The following is a 15,821-nucleotide window of genomic DNA, read 5'->3' on the forward strand; positions in this document are numbered from 1 at the left end:
TCTACTCTGCCTAATTGGTTTTAAAAAATAGTAAGTGTATTTATTCTGTCTAGCAGTACCTGGAAAAAATATTTTTGAAATAAAAACTATATAAAGCACAGCATAAAAAAGATTCTTTTCTTGGCCCAGAAAAGAATTTGGAACTCTCCAGATGTAAATGGTATAGCCCCACTTCTCCAGCTTCTCTGTCACCCCAACCACCCCACATATGTTCACTACCATATACCTAAGCACAGTTCCTTAAAAGTACTGTACTGTTCCATGATATTTGGTTGCTGATCTTTCTGTATCGAATGCCTTTCCTCTCATGCACTTCATGGACTCCTACTAACTCAATCAGGGTCTAAATCAGGAGAAAAAAAAGCACAGTAATTTGAACAAGGAAAGTTTAATGTAAAGAATTATTAACCAATAATGGAGAATTAATTAGTAATGAGTAAAAAGAACTCTAAAGAACATAGAAATAGCAGATGTAGAGAGAAGCCCTTATCTCTAGGACTAAACCAGAGTTCCAAAGTAAGTAGCACATTGTAATACATACCAACTTCTTCCAGCAGCAGAGATTCTCCTGCTGAATCTATGATTCAGACCTCATTGGGCCGTGTGTGTCTGTGGTCTTCTGGATGGTGGAGAAGTTTGCTGAGGTGCCATAGAAAAAGACTGGCAACCAGGAAAACATGCACCATGGTTCCAACAAAATTTACAGGAAGCTGACAAGTAGTGGTACTGAACTTTCTTGAGGTGCTCGTGAAGCTTGACAGGAAACCACCTGTGAGGCTTTCGTTGAAGTTTGCTGGAGGTGAGTGTCACTGGTGTCCCACAGGTTGGCCAAGAACTGCAGGAATAAGAAGTGAGGAAAATATGCCAGAACCAGAAAGAGAAACTTCTTCCTCCTGTAGTGTCCTTCCAGTTCCCTCTACTGACAAAGCTGAATATCATGCTGAATCACAAATAGGGCAATGAAGGGGGGATTTAAGTTGAAAGGCAATAAACTGATAAGTGGCATCTCCCATCCTTCTGGTCATTGGTCTTTCATATGTACCCCTTCAATAGATAATTCCATTGACTTGTGCCCACTGCTGTAAATTTTTGCTGTAAAAATAGTCCCTTCATCAGAACGAATGCTAAGGGGAATAGCTCGATGAGATTAGGCATTTGAACATTTGAACTTCCAAACAACAATGAAATGACTCTGTTTCCATCTAACAAGCTAAAACTGTCCTTTGAACAAGTGAAGAAGTTCTCATCCTTTCCCTATAATGAGATTCCTAACTACTATAGTCCCTACAGTCACTATAAATTTCTGGATATATCAATCACTTCTAAAATACAGAAGAAATTTCACTGTTTATGTTGTTATATACAGATTAAATTTTAAAGGGAATCTCCAATAATTTTTATGTAAAATAATTGTGGTGAGAGCGAAGAAAATGGCAACATATACAAAGGAACACACACATATAAAGAGAATATGGAATGCTACAACATTCCTTGATTCCAGATTTGTTCATGAGGCTACAATTGACATAGTTTCTTTCTTGTATTACACGTTTTATATTTCGCCCGCCATCAGCCATAAACTCGGTGGATTGGATTATTTACCTTGTGGAGTGACCCAAATCTTCATTCTCAAAGGGTCTGAGTACTCATAATCTTGGCTTTTTATTTGTTCTGTAATTTTCCATTAACCTTTTCTTTTGGGCATGAAAGTGCCAAGAGGTCCCCCAAGAAAACACCTGGATTCCAAACAAAGCCCTCTTTATAATCTGTTATGTAGCAGCAACCCAGTTGCTCCTCGTTGATTGGCCTCAATCACTTCAGTCAGTAGAGTAACCTCTTTTTCTATTCATTGGTTCAGTGACATATGTAGCCCAAAATGGCCACATGGCAGTCTCATTTTCTGATTCAATGGAACCCTTGTTGTGTCCCTTGGTGGGAGCATTTTCTCTTTAGAGAATAAGATCGCCAAACCAAGACAGCTCAAAGTTTCAATGACTGGAAGCACAAATCCTACTAGTGACTTATTGGTAATAATAGTGAGGGGATCCACTCCCAAGGCCACTTCCTTGATGCCTGGACCCATTCATTCTGGCTATGAGCAAGACAACACCACATAATGGTCTCTGACATAAAACATATACCGCATCTTGTAAGACAGAACCCCCTCTTTTCAGGGAGTTGTCTTCCAGATGGTGCTATAACTGAATCAATAAGCCATTCTTTATTTAAACAGGCCAGCCACTTTTGGGTGATGAGATAAGTGGTAAGACTAGATAATTCCATGGGCTTGTGCCCACTGCTGTAATTCTTTGCTGTAAAATTATTTCCTTCATCAGAAGAAATGCTAAGGGGAATGCCTTGGTGAAATTAGGCGTTCTGTGAGTTCATGAAGATGATGCTGGGAAAGACAAATCTATAAGTAAGTATAAGTGTCAATTCCAGTGAGAACAAATCTCAGCCGTCTCAATCATGGAAGATGTCTGTTACAATCAACCTTGTCACTATGCATTTGGGAAGTCCCTCTGGGAAATGACACCACATTAAGGGTTCAGCATTAGTCTCTGTGGTTGACAGATTAGGAACACAGCAGTAGCAGTAGCTGGGTCAAACTTGATAAAGGGAAATCAATTCTTTTGAGCTCATGCATAACTTCTATTCCTGCTTACAAGGCCACTTTGCTTACGGGATCATTAAGCCAGCATTGGAGTGGCTGGAGAAAGATGCTGACACATCTGTAGAGTGTATTATTCTGTTCATTATTAAGAGCTTCCACTGCAGCGGTTTTCCCTTGGTCAGTATTCATACACAGTGTAACTATCTTGTATCTTCCATCCAGATACCTCTTCCCTAGATTTCCTTGTCACTAGTCTTCCAATCCTGTTCCTTGGAAGGAAGAGGATCCTCTTACCATCCAGCAAAACCATTAGCAACTGCCCATGAATGAATGTAGGTAAGTACTTTTGGCTGCCTCTCATTCTAGATAAAAGCGACAAACAAAATGAACCACTTGGTGTTTTGGGATGATTTTCCTTCATCATTGTCCTTCAGAGGGGCTACAGTAGTGCTAGTTTTTTGTGCTACCAATATAATGTGCAAATTCATTTGAGAAGTAGGCTTGATTGTTTTCTTCATCAGTTCACTGATTGCAAGGAATTCCTCAGGAAGCTATAGGCATGGATTAAGGGAGAGTAGACATTACAAGAAAAGTGAATGTTAAAGGAATCTGAGGCACTTTCTTATGTAACTTACCTGTACTTTCTGGTCCACCTGAGCCCAATCTCTTATGTACCATTTCCCCTCATGATAGATTTCTTCTAGGCATGACCAACATTGTGGGTGAGTAGGTCAGACAACACTTGGTTCATGATCAAAGTTCAGGCTGCATAGTCACCTGTTTTTCCTAAGTTAGATATTCAGACTTTACCACGGTCAATTAACAAGTTAGAAGCTGTTTTTCAAAAGGGGCATAGTATTTTGAAGAAAAGGGCATATATTCCCCCCAAATACTAGAGAACTAAGCTGTGATTCTCCTACTGGTGTTTTCCAAAGTCTCCATCCTATTTGCCTTGGAAACTTCAAGCATCATAGTTGGTAAATCACATCGCACTGAAGCCTGAGCCTGCTCTGCAGCTTCCTCTTGCTCTGGTCCCCACTCAAACCCGGCAACTTCACAGGTGACTCTGTAAATAGGTCAAAGCAGCACACCCACGTGTGGTATATGTTGCCTCCCAAATTCAAAAAAGCCTACCAAGTATTGTGCCTCTTTTTTGGTGGTGGTGGTGTGAGGTGCATCCTCATATCTTTCACCTTAGAGGGGATATCTCAGCATTTTCTGGACCATTGAACCCTTAGAAACTTCACTGAGGAGACAAGTCCTCAAATTGTTGTGGTGTTTATCATTCCACCTACTGACTGTTCAATTTCCAGAGCACATGGCTCCTTACATTTTAAGCATCTCATGACCTCTGTAGCTACACCCTCACCCTCTCTTTCTGACAGCTGCACTATGGATTTATTTCCACTCTGGCTTCTATCACAGTGCACTAAAACTTTATCTTGCCGCCCCCCCCCCCCCCCCCCCCCCCCCGCGCCTTCTATCGGGTTAAAGGCTCCAGAGAAGAGCTGTTGTGTTTTATCTAACCTGCTAATACAATTTTTAGGACACCATATGTACTCAGTAAAGGAATGTTAAATAAATTATACAAGAATAAATTCAAAAAGTAACAATTCTCTTCCTTGAGATAACCATCAGACATAACGTATCACAGACGTGCTTTATATGTACTTCTTATTTCATCACACAGAATATTAAAAAGATGTACACACAAGGGTCAAGAGTTAATAACTTTTGGTTTTTTTACTTCTTCATTAAGGACGTTTCTAAGTAAACTTTTCTTTTCAAGTATATGGTGGTGATGAAAACATACAATGATTACTGGAACATTTTGGTGTCGTTGATTTTACTATTGTTCATATGTCAGCAATTTAATTTGCACCACTAATGTAAATGCAAACAAAGTGAAAAACTTAAATAATATCTCAGTATTATTGTTAAAAACAGTTTTTACCTTGCAGACTACCTGAAAGACTCTTGGGATCAGCCAGTGATCCACAGACACACCTTTTGAGAAGTTCTGTTTAGCATGTACTGTTTCAGTGGCAATTAACCTGATTTTCTCTCTGGTAGGTAATTTTCTTTTTCCTGGTCTAACTAGAAGTTTATCATTTATTTGGGATGAAAAAATTTGAGTATTAAACTGAAAGGGCTGGCCAAATGTCTCGGAGGATTGGAGGTGGGGGACCGCGCCAATACATAGCTATGCCCTGTTAACACCTATGAATCCTATATATAAAAAGAATAATTCTCAAAATTTCAGATACAAGGGAAAAAATGCTACCTCTCCAGATTGTACTTCTTCAAAAGTTATATGAAAGATAAGCATCTTAATCTGCTTTAATTTGAAAATTCTTTTTCTGCTTAGAATTGTATTAAATTTACAAATTATTTGTCAAGCACTACAAACTGTGTAATTTATATCTTTCTATTAATATTAATTGATTAATATTAATTCCAATTAATGTATAAAAATACACATTTCCTCTTTGTTTTAGATTTCTTATAAAAGCTTTTTAGTTTTCTTAATTTGCTTAACTTTCTTCCTAGGCATTTAATTTTTGTGGGTATTATAGATAGAATCATTCTTTATATTATATCATTATAAGCTATTGCTGGAAAGTCGTTTAATGAATATTTATGAGTAATTTTATCCTTTGTCTTAACTTTAAAATAAATGACATTTGTTTTTAACTATTGGATATTAACATTTGCTGATAGTTTTTTGAAAGATATGCCTAATCTTGTAACAGGATTAGATATTTTATTTTTAATTAATTGAGATTTTATATCATGACTATATTTTGAAGTTTTCTGTTTTTTATTATCTTGCAAGGTTACATGGATTTTGTTTTTTTCAACTTGAAGAATTATTTTAGTGGATATTCTAACGATGAACCATCCTTGAGTTCCTGGAATAAAGTCTATTTGTTACAAGTATATTTTTTCATTAATTTCATTTTTGAATGAGAAATGAATTCTCATGGTTTAAAATTCAAAAAGTACAATGAAAAGTTTGCCTTTCACTCCACTTAGCTAACCTCACAGCTCTCCTTCTCAGAAGACAGCAGTGTTTCTGGTTTCTTTTTCTGCTTCTATATAAACTCTGTGCATATACAGACAAATGCATACAAATATTAAGAGAACTAGGCTCTTGCCCTCTTTGTTATGAGACAGTAGACAAGTCTCTTAACTTGTTAGAGCCAGGGGACATCTTCCCCCAGCCGCCCCCCCCAACCCCCGCCAGAAGGATTAGCCTTCAGCTAACTGGCCCTGAGCTAACATCCACGCCCATCTTCCTCCACTTTATATGTGGATGCCCACCACAGCATGGCTTGCCATGCAGTGCCATGTCCGAACCGGGATCTGAACTGGGGAACCCCTGGCCGCTGAAACAGAACATGTGCACTTAACCACTGCACCACTGGGCCAGCCCCCAGGGGACATCTTTTAAGTATTATTCTAACTTTTCTCACAAACTTTTCAAAACTATCTAGCAGAGAACTGATAGATTAAAATTTAAATTTCTTAAATAGTTTTCTTAAATAACATCAGTTTCTTGCTCAAAAAGCTCTAATATTTCTTTGTTTCCTACTGAAAAACATCCATATTTGTTCTGACGGCATCCAACTGAAACCATCTTCCTTTTTTTTAAAAATATTTTATTTTTCCTTTTTTCTCCCAAAGTCCCCCAGTACATAGTTGTGTATTTTTAGTTGTGGGTCCTTCTAGTTGTGGCATGTGGGATGCCGCATCAGCATGGCCTGATGAGTGGTGCCATGTCCTCTCCCAGGATTCCAACCGGTGAAACCCTGGGCCACAGAAGCAGGGCGCACGAACTTAACCACTTAGCCACGGGGCCAGCCCCTGAAACCATGTTCTTGACTCATCTCCTGGCACTCTCTAATCCATTTATTGCTCCAGCGAACATCTTCCCTTTTTCCTTTTGAAGCAAAATTTTCTTCTTTTTTTCCTTTCCTTTCTACCCCCCACTCCATTTTATGCATAGAATATCCTAAAATCAATTTTTGAAAACATTTATAAAATACCCTAGAGGATGTTTGCCAATTTTTTTTTGACTGCTCAGCATCAGGACTCATTTTCTTGTAACAATAATTTTTGAGTTATTAGTAAGTGTCAGGCCCTGCTGTAAATAGCATCTTATTGTCTTATCAACAATTTCAACAACGCTAAAAAGGTAACATTATTATTGCTCATCATCCTTATTTTACAGTCAAGAGACTATGGGCACAGAGGATGTAAACAGACACTGAATGAGTAGATCTAAACTCAATCTTGATGGCCTGCCTGCAGAGCTTGCGCTCCTGTACGCTTCTTCCTCCTGCCATAGAAACTGAAAATATCGGGTACTCATTGTTATGGGATGAACTGTGTATCTCCAAAATTCATATTGAAGCCCTAACCCCCAGTACCACAGAATGTGACAGTATTTGGAGAGAGGGCCTTTAAAAAGATAATTAAGTTAAAATGGGGCCGTTAGTGTGGACCATAATCCAGTATGCCTAGTGTGCTTATAGGAAGAGGAAATTAGGACACAGGCAACACACACACAGAGGAATGATCACGTGAGGGCACAGAGAGAAGGCAGTCATCTACAAGCCACAGAGAGAGGCCTCAGAAGAAACCAAACCTGCCAACACCTTGATCTTGAAGTTCTAGCCTCAAAAATTGTGAGAAAATAAATTTCTGTTGTTTAAGCCACTCAGTCTGTGACATTCTGTTATGGCAGCCCTAGGAAACTAATACACCCATATATCCACCCTCTGTGCAGATACGTGTTGGCAGATGATGTTTCCCAAACTTCAACTGAGGGGTTACTTATGCAGAAAAGGAAAGATTAGTGGTAGTTGCAACAAAATTAAAATTATTGTTCCAGGGCAATAGGGGCAGTGGGTTTGCAGCTGTACACAGTGCCCTGTACTAGCAGCCTTGGAGGCACAACCTGCAGAGGCTGGAGCTCAGAAGAGGAGCCCGGGGGACACTCAGAGGAGCAGTTCTTCAGAGTGATTTCCTGTATCGTTCCTGACTCACTGCTTTTGAGTCCAGTTCTCTGATCCTATTGAGGTTTCTGAGGCAAACTTAGTATTAATTAACTTCTTCCTTTTCTACTTAATTCGGCCAGAGTCAGTATCAGTTGCTTACCAATAAGAACCCTGACTTATAAACAATCTAATTCCAGCATTAGGCAAATTAGGGGGAAAAAAGGGAGCTCATAGAAACATTTATCAGAGGCGATTGTAAGAAACCTAACAGTGCTTCTCAGAGGCATTCTAGAAATACTGGGCACAACATTCTTTCTTAATTGGGTCTTTACCGCAATTAAACTGCATCTGTTCTTACTCTAGGCTGGAACAGAGTTCGATGAAGGCAGAGAAGAGAAGAGCTTTGTATCTTCTGAATCCGCTCTGTACACACTTCACCTTTGCACATTCTATCAGCAGGATGATGCCACCACAAGGTGGCAGTGCCTCTCTCTCCTCAGACTCACTGGGTTTGAAATCAACCTGTGTGTGTTGATAGCAAAGGATTGATCTTGTCTCTGATTGGTTAGGTGAGAAAACTGAGAATCTCTGGGATGCAGAGGGACTAGAAAAATATACCCTGTAAAGAGAGCTAACTCTTTAGACTGAGGAACCTGGCTCCATTTCAGGCCCCAGAGCTGAGTCTTCTGTGATCCCAATAAGGAAGAAGAATGGAGAAACTCCTGGGAGTGTCTTTGGTGATTCTATGGCTTCAACTGGCCAGTGAGTTGAGGCTATTGGTGATGGGAACAGGGTGACCGAAGTTCAGAGCCCACAGCACTGAGGGACAAAGTCTCCTTGTTAACTTGGAAATGTACCAGAACATTATGGAAGGAAATGTAAACATTAGAGAGTGGAAATGCAATGACTGGCCCCTCATCTCTGTCCTGTGTTTCTTCCTAGGGGTGAACAGCCAACAAGAAGAACAGAATCTTCAGGCCCTGAGCGTCCAGGAGGGTGAAAATGCCACCATGAACTGCAGTTATCAAACTAGTATAGAGAATTTACAGTGGTATAGACAAGATGCAGGTAGAGGCCTTGCACGACTGATTTTAATACGTTCAAATGAGAAACACAAAACTAATGGAAGACTACGAGTCACGCTTGACTCCTCCAGCAAAAGCAGCTCCCTGTCCATCACGGCTTCCGGGGCTGCAGACACTGCTACTTACTTCTGTGCTGTGGAGGCACAGTGTTCACCAGGCACCTGCAGCCCCTACACAAACTCTGCCAGAGCTGCCTCTTAGGAGCCCCAACTGTGGGTAGAGTTGGTGGTTACATCTTCCCAAGAATAAGTCTACCAGGAGTTGGCAACAAGAAAGGCAGGCCCTCTCAAATTTGTGTTTTGTTGGACACACATTGGACTAGGGCAAAGGGCATGAGATTTAGAAGAGGAAACTGAAATGCCAGGTTCAGTTCTGCCAAGCCTGGCTGCATGGGCTTAGGCACATCATCAGTGTAGCTGTCTTTGATTTCCTCACTTGTGATGAAGGATTTGGACTGATGAGCCCAAAAAACCCCTCAAGCTCTAATTTTATCAGAAAAAAACGGAGGCTCTGGATGCTTATGGAGGATGAGGAAGGACTTCTCAGTATTAGCAGATGTGTACCCCTCTCAAGACTTTGGTGGGTCTTTGAGATGCAGGAGATGACTCTTACATTCCTCTAATTCCTGCGTAGGAAACAGCAGATTCATCAGGCATTAGAATTAGAAAGATGTTAGGACTCTTTCAACCAAACTCTTCATTTTAAAGCTGAGGACTGGAAACATTGTGTAATGATAGAGACAAGGATCTGAATCTTAGGAATGATAGAGACAAATCTGATTCTGTCATTTAGAAGTTGTTTAATTTTCAAGCATCAGTTTCTCCATTAGTAAAATGGGAATTTATAAGAAAGTTGTAATTATTCCCCATTCCATTGAGAGATGTATGTTCTTCACTACCAGGTCCTGAAATGTTGTTTTGTGAGAGTGGATAATTCTATTATCAAAAACATAACAAATTTCCATCAGTTTATTCTTGCTCCTAGTAAGACAAATAAATGCTGAATATAGTTTTCTTAATACAGTTTTGATACTACTGAAAATGTGTGTATGAAGGAAATGAAGGCATTCGTATTTATGTGTATGTTTGATGAAAAAGTTGGGGGAGGCAAGAGAAAGGTTGTATAGGGCCGTGGTTCCCAAATGCCAGACCTTCAACCAGCAACATCACCTGTATCAGAATCACCTTGACCACCTTTGAAGATCCGATTATCAGGCTCTATTCCAGCTTATTCAATTTCTGATGAAATGATGGATTTGTGTTTTTAATGAACATCCTCTTTATTATTTGGAGATTGACTCAACTTCATGTTATAGAAAACTCAAATAACAATGTTTTTAACAAGGGGGAGTTTATTTTTCTCTTACATAAAGAAGCTGTAGCACATGCAGGGCTAGAATGCTAGCTTCATCCTGTTGTTAAGGATCAAAGGTATTTCTGACTCACTGCTTCTCAGCCTTAAGCTGTCACTTTTCTTTTTATACTTTCAAGAAAACGTTAGAGATCCATCGCTTTATTCACCTTCTAGACAGAAAGAAAGAGAAAGTCAAAAGGCAAATAGATCCATGCTGGCTGAGCCAATCATTTCCAGAAACTCCACCTGACAGCTTCTCCTTACACTTCATTTATCAGTGTTATTTGACGCCCCCGCTCCTCTCCCATCTGCAAGGGAGGCTGAGATATCAAGGTTATTACTATTTATTTTTAATCTCAATACGTTGCCACCCACATCAAAATTGGGGTTCTATTAGTAAGAAGTAGGAGAGAATGGACATTGTATAGGCAACTAGCAGTTTCTCCCATGCCCTCAGTTTAGAGCATATGAGGCTTCATGTGTGTGGTTTTTTTTTGATTCATAGTTTTTTCATTTTTGAAATTCCTATCCCATCTGTCTCCCAGTCCTGCTGGAATTGCCTCCTAAGTCTTCCAGAAGACATCACAACCCCTACAGTGCAATTCACCTCCACAATCCTAATTAAAATTCTGCCTTAACCCCTTGCTCCCCTGCCCCCAGCATATTTGACATGCCCCATCACTCCTCAATGTAGTGAAAGCGATCTTGTCAGAGTGTAACTTTGACCTTGTTGATGACATGAATCCCCATTTACTCTTAAAGAAAAACTTCTTAACATGATCTAAAAACCTTGTGTAATTTAAGACCTTGCTACCTCTCTAGGCTCATTCCACAATATGCTCCTAATCTCTCTCTCTCTGTCTTCAATAATACTGGTATTATTTAAGTTTCTTAAAAGCAACTTTTTCCTTCTATGTGACCCCTTCATAGCAATTTTAGGTAATTTTCTTATTCTTTTTCCTTTTCCTAAAATTCTCTTCCCCCCCTTCAAAAGAGTAGAACCTAGTAAATGCCTGTTTATTTTTGAACATCTGCCCAAGCGTCTGTAGCTGAAGGAAGCTCAGTGTGCACTCAGGATCGTAGCCCTCTGCCTTTAACTTGCAGTTCTTCCTTTATTCCTTTGTTTCATTAAAAGCTACACTAGTACTCTGTGAGCCCCTTAATGACAGAGACCACTCTCGAATCCTCAGCACCGAAGTATCTTAGCTACTAAAATCATCAAATCTCCTCCTCCCTCCTTTTTATTCATTAACTTGTTTAATAGACTTGCTTTATTTTAAGGCTCCTCAAAAAGCTATGATAGTGTCGTAGTGAGAAACCAAATAAGAAAATGTGATTGAGTTTCTCAGACTACCCTCCATGGATCTTTGGAGGTTTATGGGCAAATTCTTGGGGTAAAGTAGGCGTGGGCAAACTACAGCCTACAGGTCAAAGTTGCTTACCGCTTGTTTTTGTAAATAAAGTTTTATTGGAAAACAGCCATGCCCATTTATTTATGCCTTGACAATGACTGCTTTATGCTATTACAACAGAGTCGAGTAGTTGCAGCAGAGACCAAAAGACTTCAAAGCCTAAAGTATTCCCTACTTGGCCCTTTATAAGAAAAGGTTTGCCATCTCCCAGGATATAGTAATTACATGAGAATTTTTAGATTTGGAGTTTTCTGTCTGATGACAAAAAAATAAAGGCATGTTTTTAATCATCTGTATGACCAACTTACAACAGAATACTCCCCTTGGTTTTGATGCTTTTGTGATCTTTATGCCATTTTTACCAAATTAAAGACAAATGGAATAATAGTACGCTACAAATAAAGGTATCAGAGTTGTTTAAATGGAAGAAAGTTTTCAGAAAATTTTGGCTATGATATGGCACATGGTACTACCGACAGGTCAAAACCCAAAGAACCGAGGTTACCAAGTCACCGCCACGTTTCTCTCGAAAGAAGATGTATTACTCACACTCATTGTTTGAATGTGTCAACATGCAATTCAGTAGATGTAGGACTAGCAGTAAATGCACAATATATATATTTTCAGTACGGATTTCAGTATTTATTAAATAATACAATTGTATAATGGTGACAAATGATATTTCTGAAAAGGAAAACTAGAAATACTAGAAACTAATCACAATAATTCAGACAATAGTACATTAAGCTCCAAATCGTTTTAATCTAGTGAGTTATTGAACTACACACAGCTATAGCTTTCTTCTAATATGCCTATATCAACTCTTTAGTTTTAACAAAAGATCATCCCTCACATTCATATTTTAATTTGAATTTTGTTGATTTTATATTTTGTTTGCATTTTTTGTTTGGCTTGGTAATTATGTAAGACCTGTGAGTCTGAGAAGTTTATACTTAACTTCATTTTGTGTATATTAAGGCACCATAATATATTTAAAATAGTCAATATGAGAGTGGCCCCTTATATGAAGATCTGTATCTTATTCAGTTTTGAGAAACACTGAATGCACCTGTTATCCAGGCCCTGGGTCTGACTCTGGAAGAAGCTAGTCACACCAAGGGTCTAGACATGTGCTCTCATAGAGACTACACTTCATAGAAAGATAATTGTACCCCCTAGACCTGTCTAACCATTCATTTATTCACTCACTCTTCAGATATTTTTTGAGCGTCTACTATAATCTAAGGGCCTGTGTATTTTGAGAAATTGGTTACTGAGACTAATGAGATTAAGTCCCTGATCTCAGGAGCACCAAGTCCAGTTTGGAAAACAGGACACAGATGATTCTAATATGATGCAGTAATGACAGTAATAGATATGTGTACAAGGAATGGTGGGAAAAGAGATGGGCACACTTAGCCTGAAGAGGTGGGTGAGCATTTTCATAAGACGGTGGTATGTAAATTGGTTCTTAAAGAATGACTAGAAGTTACCTAGGCAAAGGTAGGGGAGAGAAGGGAGAACATTCTAAGCAGAGGGGCTCATCCCCTGGTTCCAGGGCACCAGTGAGGGAATGTGTCAGGAAGAGAACTCATATTATGATTTTTAACACTCTCCGTACACCCTAAGATGCCCAAAACTAGCTTAATAGTCACTATGAACAGACATTAGATGCAGGGACTAGGGAGACTTAAGGGAGCCACATTGCCCTGCATCTTAAAGAGGGTGACAGAGGAATTGCCCACCGTCTCAGCCTCAGGCATCACTGTGAAGTCTGCAGGAAGGGTTTGGTGCTCCCTTCCTGGAGTCCTACCCCTCACCCCAGACACCTATTTCCCTTCTGTCTACAACTTCAGCTTCATTCCAGGGTAAATATCAAATTCAAAGATGTAAAGCAGGCTGCAGGGACAGAGGGGGAACCACAAGAGGGCGCTGCTCCCTTTGGGTGGCGGTTTGACACACGTTCATCTTCCATTTCTGAGCACCTCTCATTTTTACAGCCTGTGGCATGATTTTGGAGGACAGTTTTTCTTGCTTCACACAGGAGCCAAGATTTTCTAGAAGATCCCACGAAAGGATCAAGAAAATAGAGGAACAACCGTCTCAGCTTTGGTGTATTCCCAAACAAAATCTGCTGCTGTTTCTCCCCAGCCATGCTGTCGCCGCCCCCTGCTCAGGACTTGTGATCTTGTTGATGTTGAGTAAGTAACATTTATTCAAAATTTCTAAGGTGTTCTATTCCTTGATTTTAGGATGACTGTTAATCCCTAACAAACTGGAGTCTATCCTTTTACATTGTCAATATAAGAAAGCTGTTATTTATTTATTTTTTTTTAGGAGGGACCGATGGAGACTCAGTGACCCAGACAGAAGGCCCTATTGTTCTCCTGGAGGGGACTCGTCTGACCCTGAACTGCACCTACCAGAGCATCTATTCAGTTTTCCTTTTCTGGTACGTCCAGTATCAAAACAAAGAGCCTGAGCTCCTCCTGAAAAGCTCATCAGAAAACCAGGAGGAGGACAGCAGAGGTTTTCAGGCCAAGTTTGTTAAGAGTGACAGCTCCTTCCACCTGCAGAAAGCCTCAGTGCAAGTGTCAGACTCGGCCGTGTACTACTGCGCTCTGAGAGACACAGTGAGGGGGACTCAGGGAGAGCTGAGCACAAACCCAGAGGGTGCAGGTGGGCCTGGCTGTGGCAGCCCTGGGAGGGGTGTTCCCTTCTCTCCAGTGTCCTGTGCTGGAGGCTTCCTCACAGTACTTCCAGCTCTGATGCCTCAGAGCCAAGGAGCCTTGGAATTCATGGATGAGTCTGCAGAGAGGAATTAGGGGAGGGACAGTGTAAAGAGGAACTTAAGTTCTGTTCTCCAGAAATGCCTCTGTTTTCAGCCCAGCCTCTTTCCCCGCATGGCATAGAGTTCCTGGGAAGTGACATTAACTCTGCTCCATGACAATTCAGTTGGTATGTGCTGAAATATTTCACAACCTATTCATGAAAATTCCCAGGGCACGCAGTTCATGGACTAATGTGTGACTTTGAGGCTCGTCCCTTGTTTTTACAATTCAGGCCAGGATTCTGTATCTTGTTGAGTTTCATGGCAGAAACTCTATCTCCAATGACTGGGACCTTTATTCTCTCTTCCCCTGACTTTCCTTCCCTAGTGGTCTCTCTAGAAACACTGCTGTCTAAGTAAGTTCTATGAGGAGAGCTTCCTGAGGAGAGCTTCCTAATGAGATTTCCTTATGTCAAGGGCACTGGTTTCAGAATGTCCCAGTCAGTAACAGCTGCATCCATAGCTTGTCTTGCTCACACTGTGCTGACACACATCCACACTTCTTCCTGTCATCATGGCAGCTCTTTATTGTGACACTAATTAATAACTTGGGTTCTGGACTTGAGGATCTGTGCTATAAGGAATTCTGGATGCTGGACATGACTGTGACTATGTAACCTAACATATTACTTTATCATTGCATTTATGCCTGTGATCCTTCTGAAGTGTGTCAAACTCAGCAGCCAAGGAAACATTCAGGTATGTGACTATAAAGAGATAAGGATATACATGGACTCTTGTTCACTGGGACCCCAAATAGCTAAAATAATCCCAAGTTTCTCCACACCAAGGAAGCACCAAACACAATAGCATGCCCCTTTCAGGCAATGTTGCTCATCAAGAGAAATTTGCTGAATATTCCAGAATTCTATGATCCCTGTTTGTCCTTTATCCATCCTTCATGATGCTGTGGGATTGACAGGTACAAACATGGGTTTTGCAGGGCCTGAGTCTTCTTCAATGCGCGAGGCTCTCTTTAAGAAAAGGAAAAAAGTTTACAAATACAAGTTTCTGGAGCACAGGATGATAAGGAGTCCTGAAACATAAGCCTAATTTGCTTCAAAGTAAACCTGTCTGTGGGATCCCATAGAGACCATCTTCCTCCTCAAGACTGAAATGTTGGAATAGTCGAGTTTGTCCTGACCTCGGCGGGCTCTCTAGCCCCCAGTCCTCCTTTCCACTCCAGCACTTGAGCCGTTCTTAATTTGAGTATTTTCAGCTGTATCTTTTTTTTTTTAAATAACAGCTTTACGGAGATTTACATATCATAAACTTTATCTTTTTAAGTGTACAATTCAGTGGTTTTTAGCATATTCACAGAGTTGTACAATCATCACCACTATCTGATTCCAGAACACCACCCACAAAGAAACTCTGTACCCATTAGAGTCACTCCCTTCCCCTTTTCCCCCAGCCACTTGCAACCACTAACCTACTTTCTGTCTCTATGGATGAATCGAGTCTGCACATTTCGTATAAATAGAATTATATGGTAAATGACCTCTTATGTCTGGTTTATTTCAT

General features: G+C 40.2%; 3 gene segments (V, D, J or C); all 3 read left to right on the plus strand.

The window, feature by feature from the left end:
• Nucleotides 1-15,821, plus strand: part of LOC106840669 (T-cell receptor alpha chain constant-like) — a 1,015,328-nt gene that overhangs the window by 326,687 nt on the left and 672,820 nt on the right.
• Nucleotides 1-15,821, plus strand: part of LOC106840671 (T cell receptor delta constant-like) — an 802,079-nt gene that overhangs the window by 197,813 nt on the left and 588,445 nt on the right.
• On the plus strand, nt 13,405-14,388 carry LOC139044529 (T-cell receptor alpha chain V region RL-5-like). The segment is given in 2 exon segments: nt 13,405-13,668; nt 13,805-14,388. Coding segments are annotated over 2 exon segments (681 nt in total).

Source organism: Equus asinus, chromosome 2, assembly GCF_041296235.1.
Source record: "Equus asinus isolate D_3611 breed Donkey chromosome 2, EquAss-T2T_v2, whole genome shotgun sequence".
Taxonomy (NCBI): domain Eukaryota; kingdom Metazoa; phylum Chordata; class Mammalia; order Perissodactyla; family Equidae; genus Equus; species Equus asinus.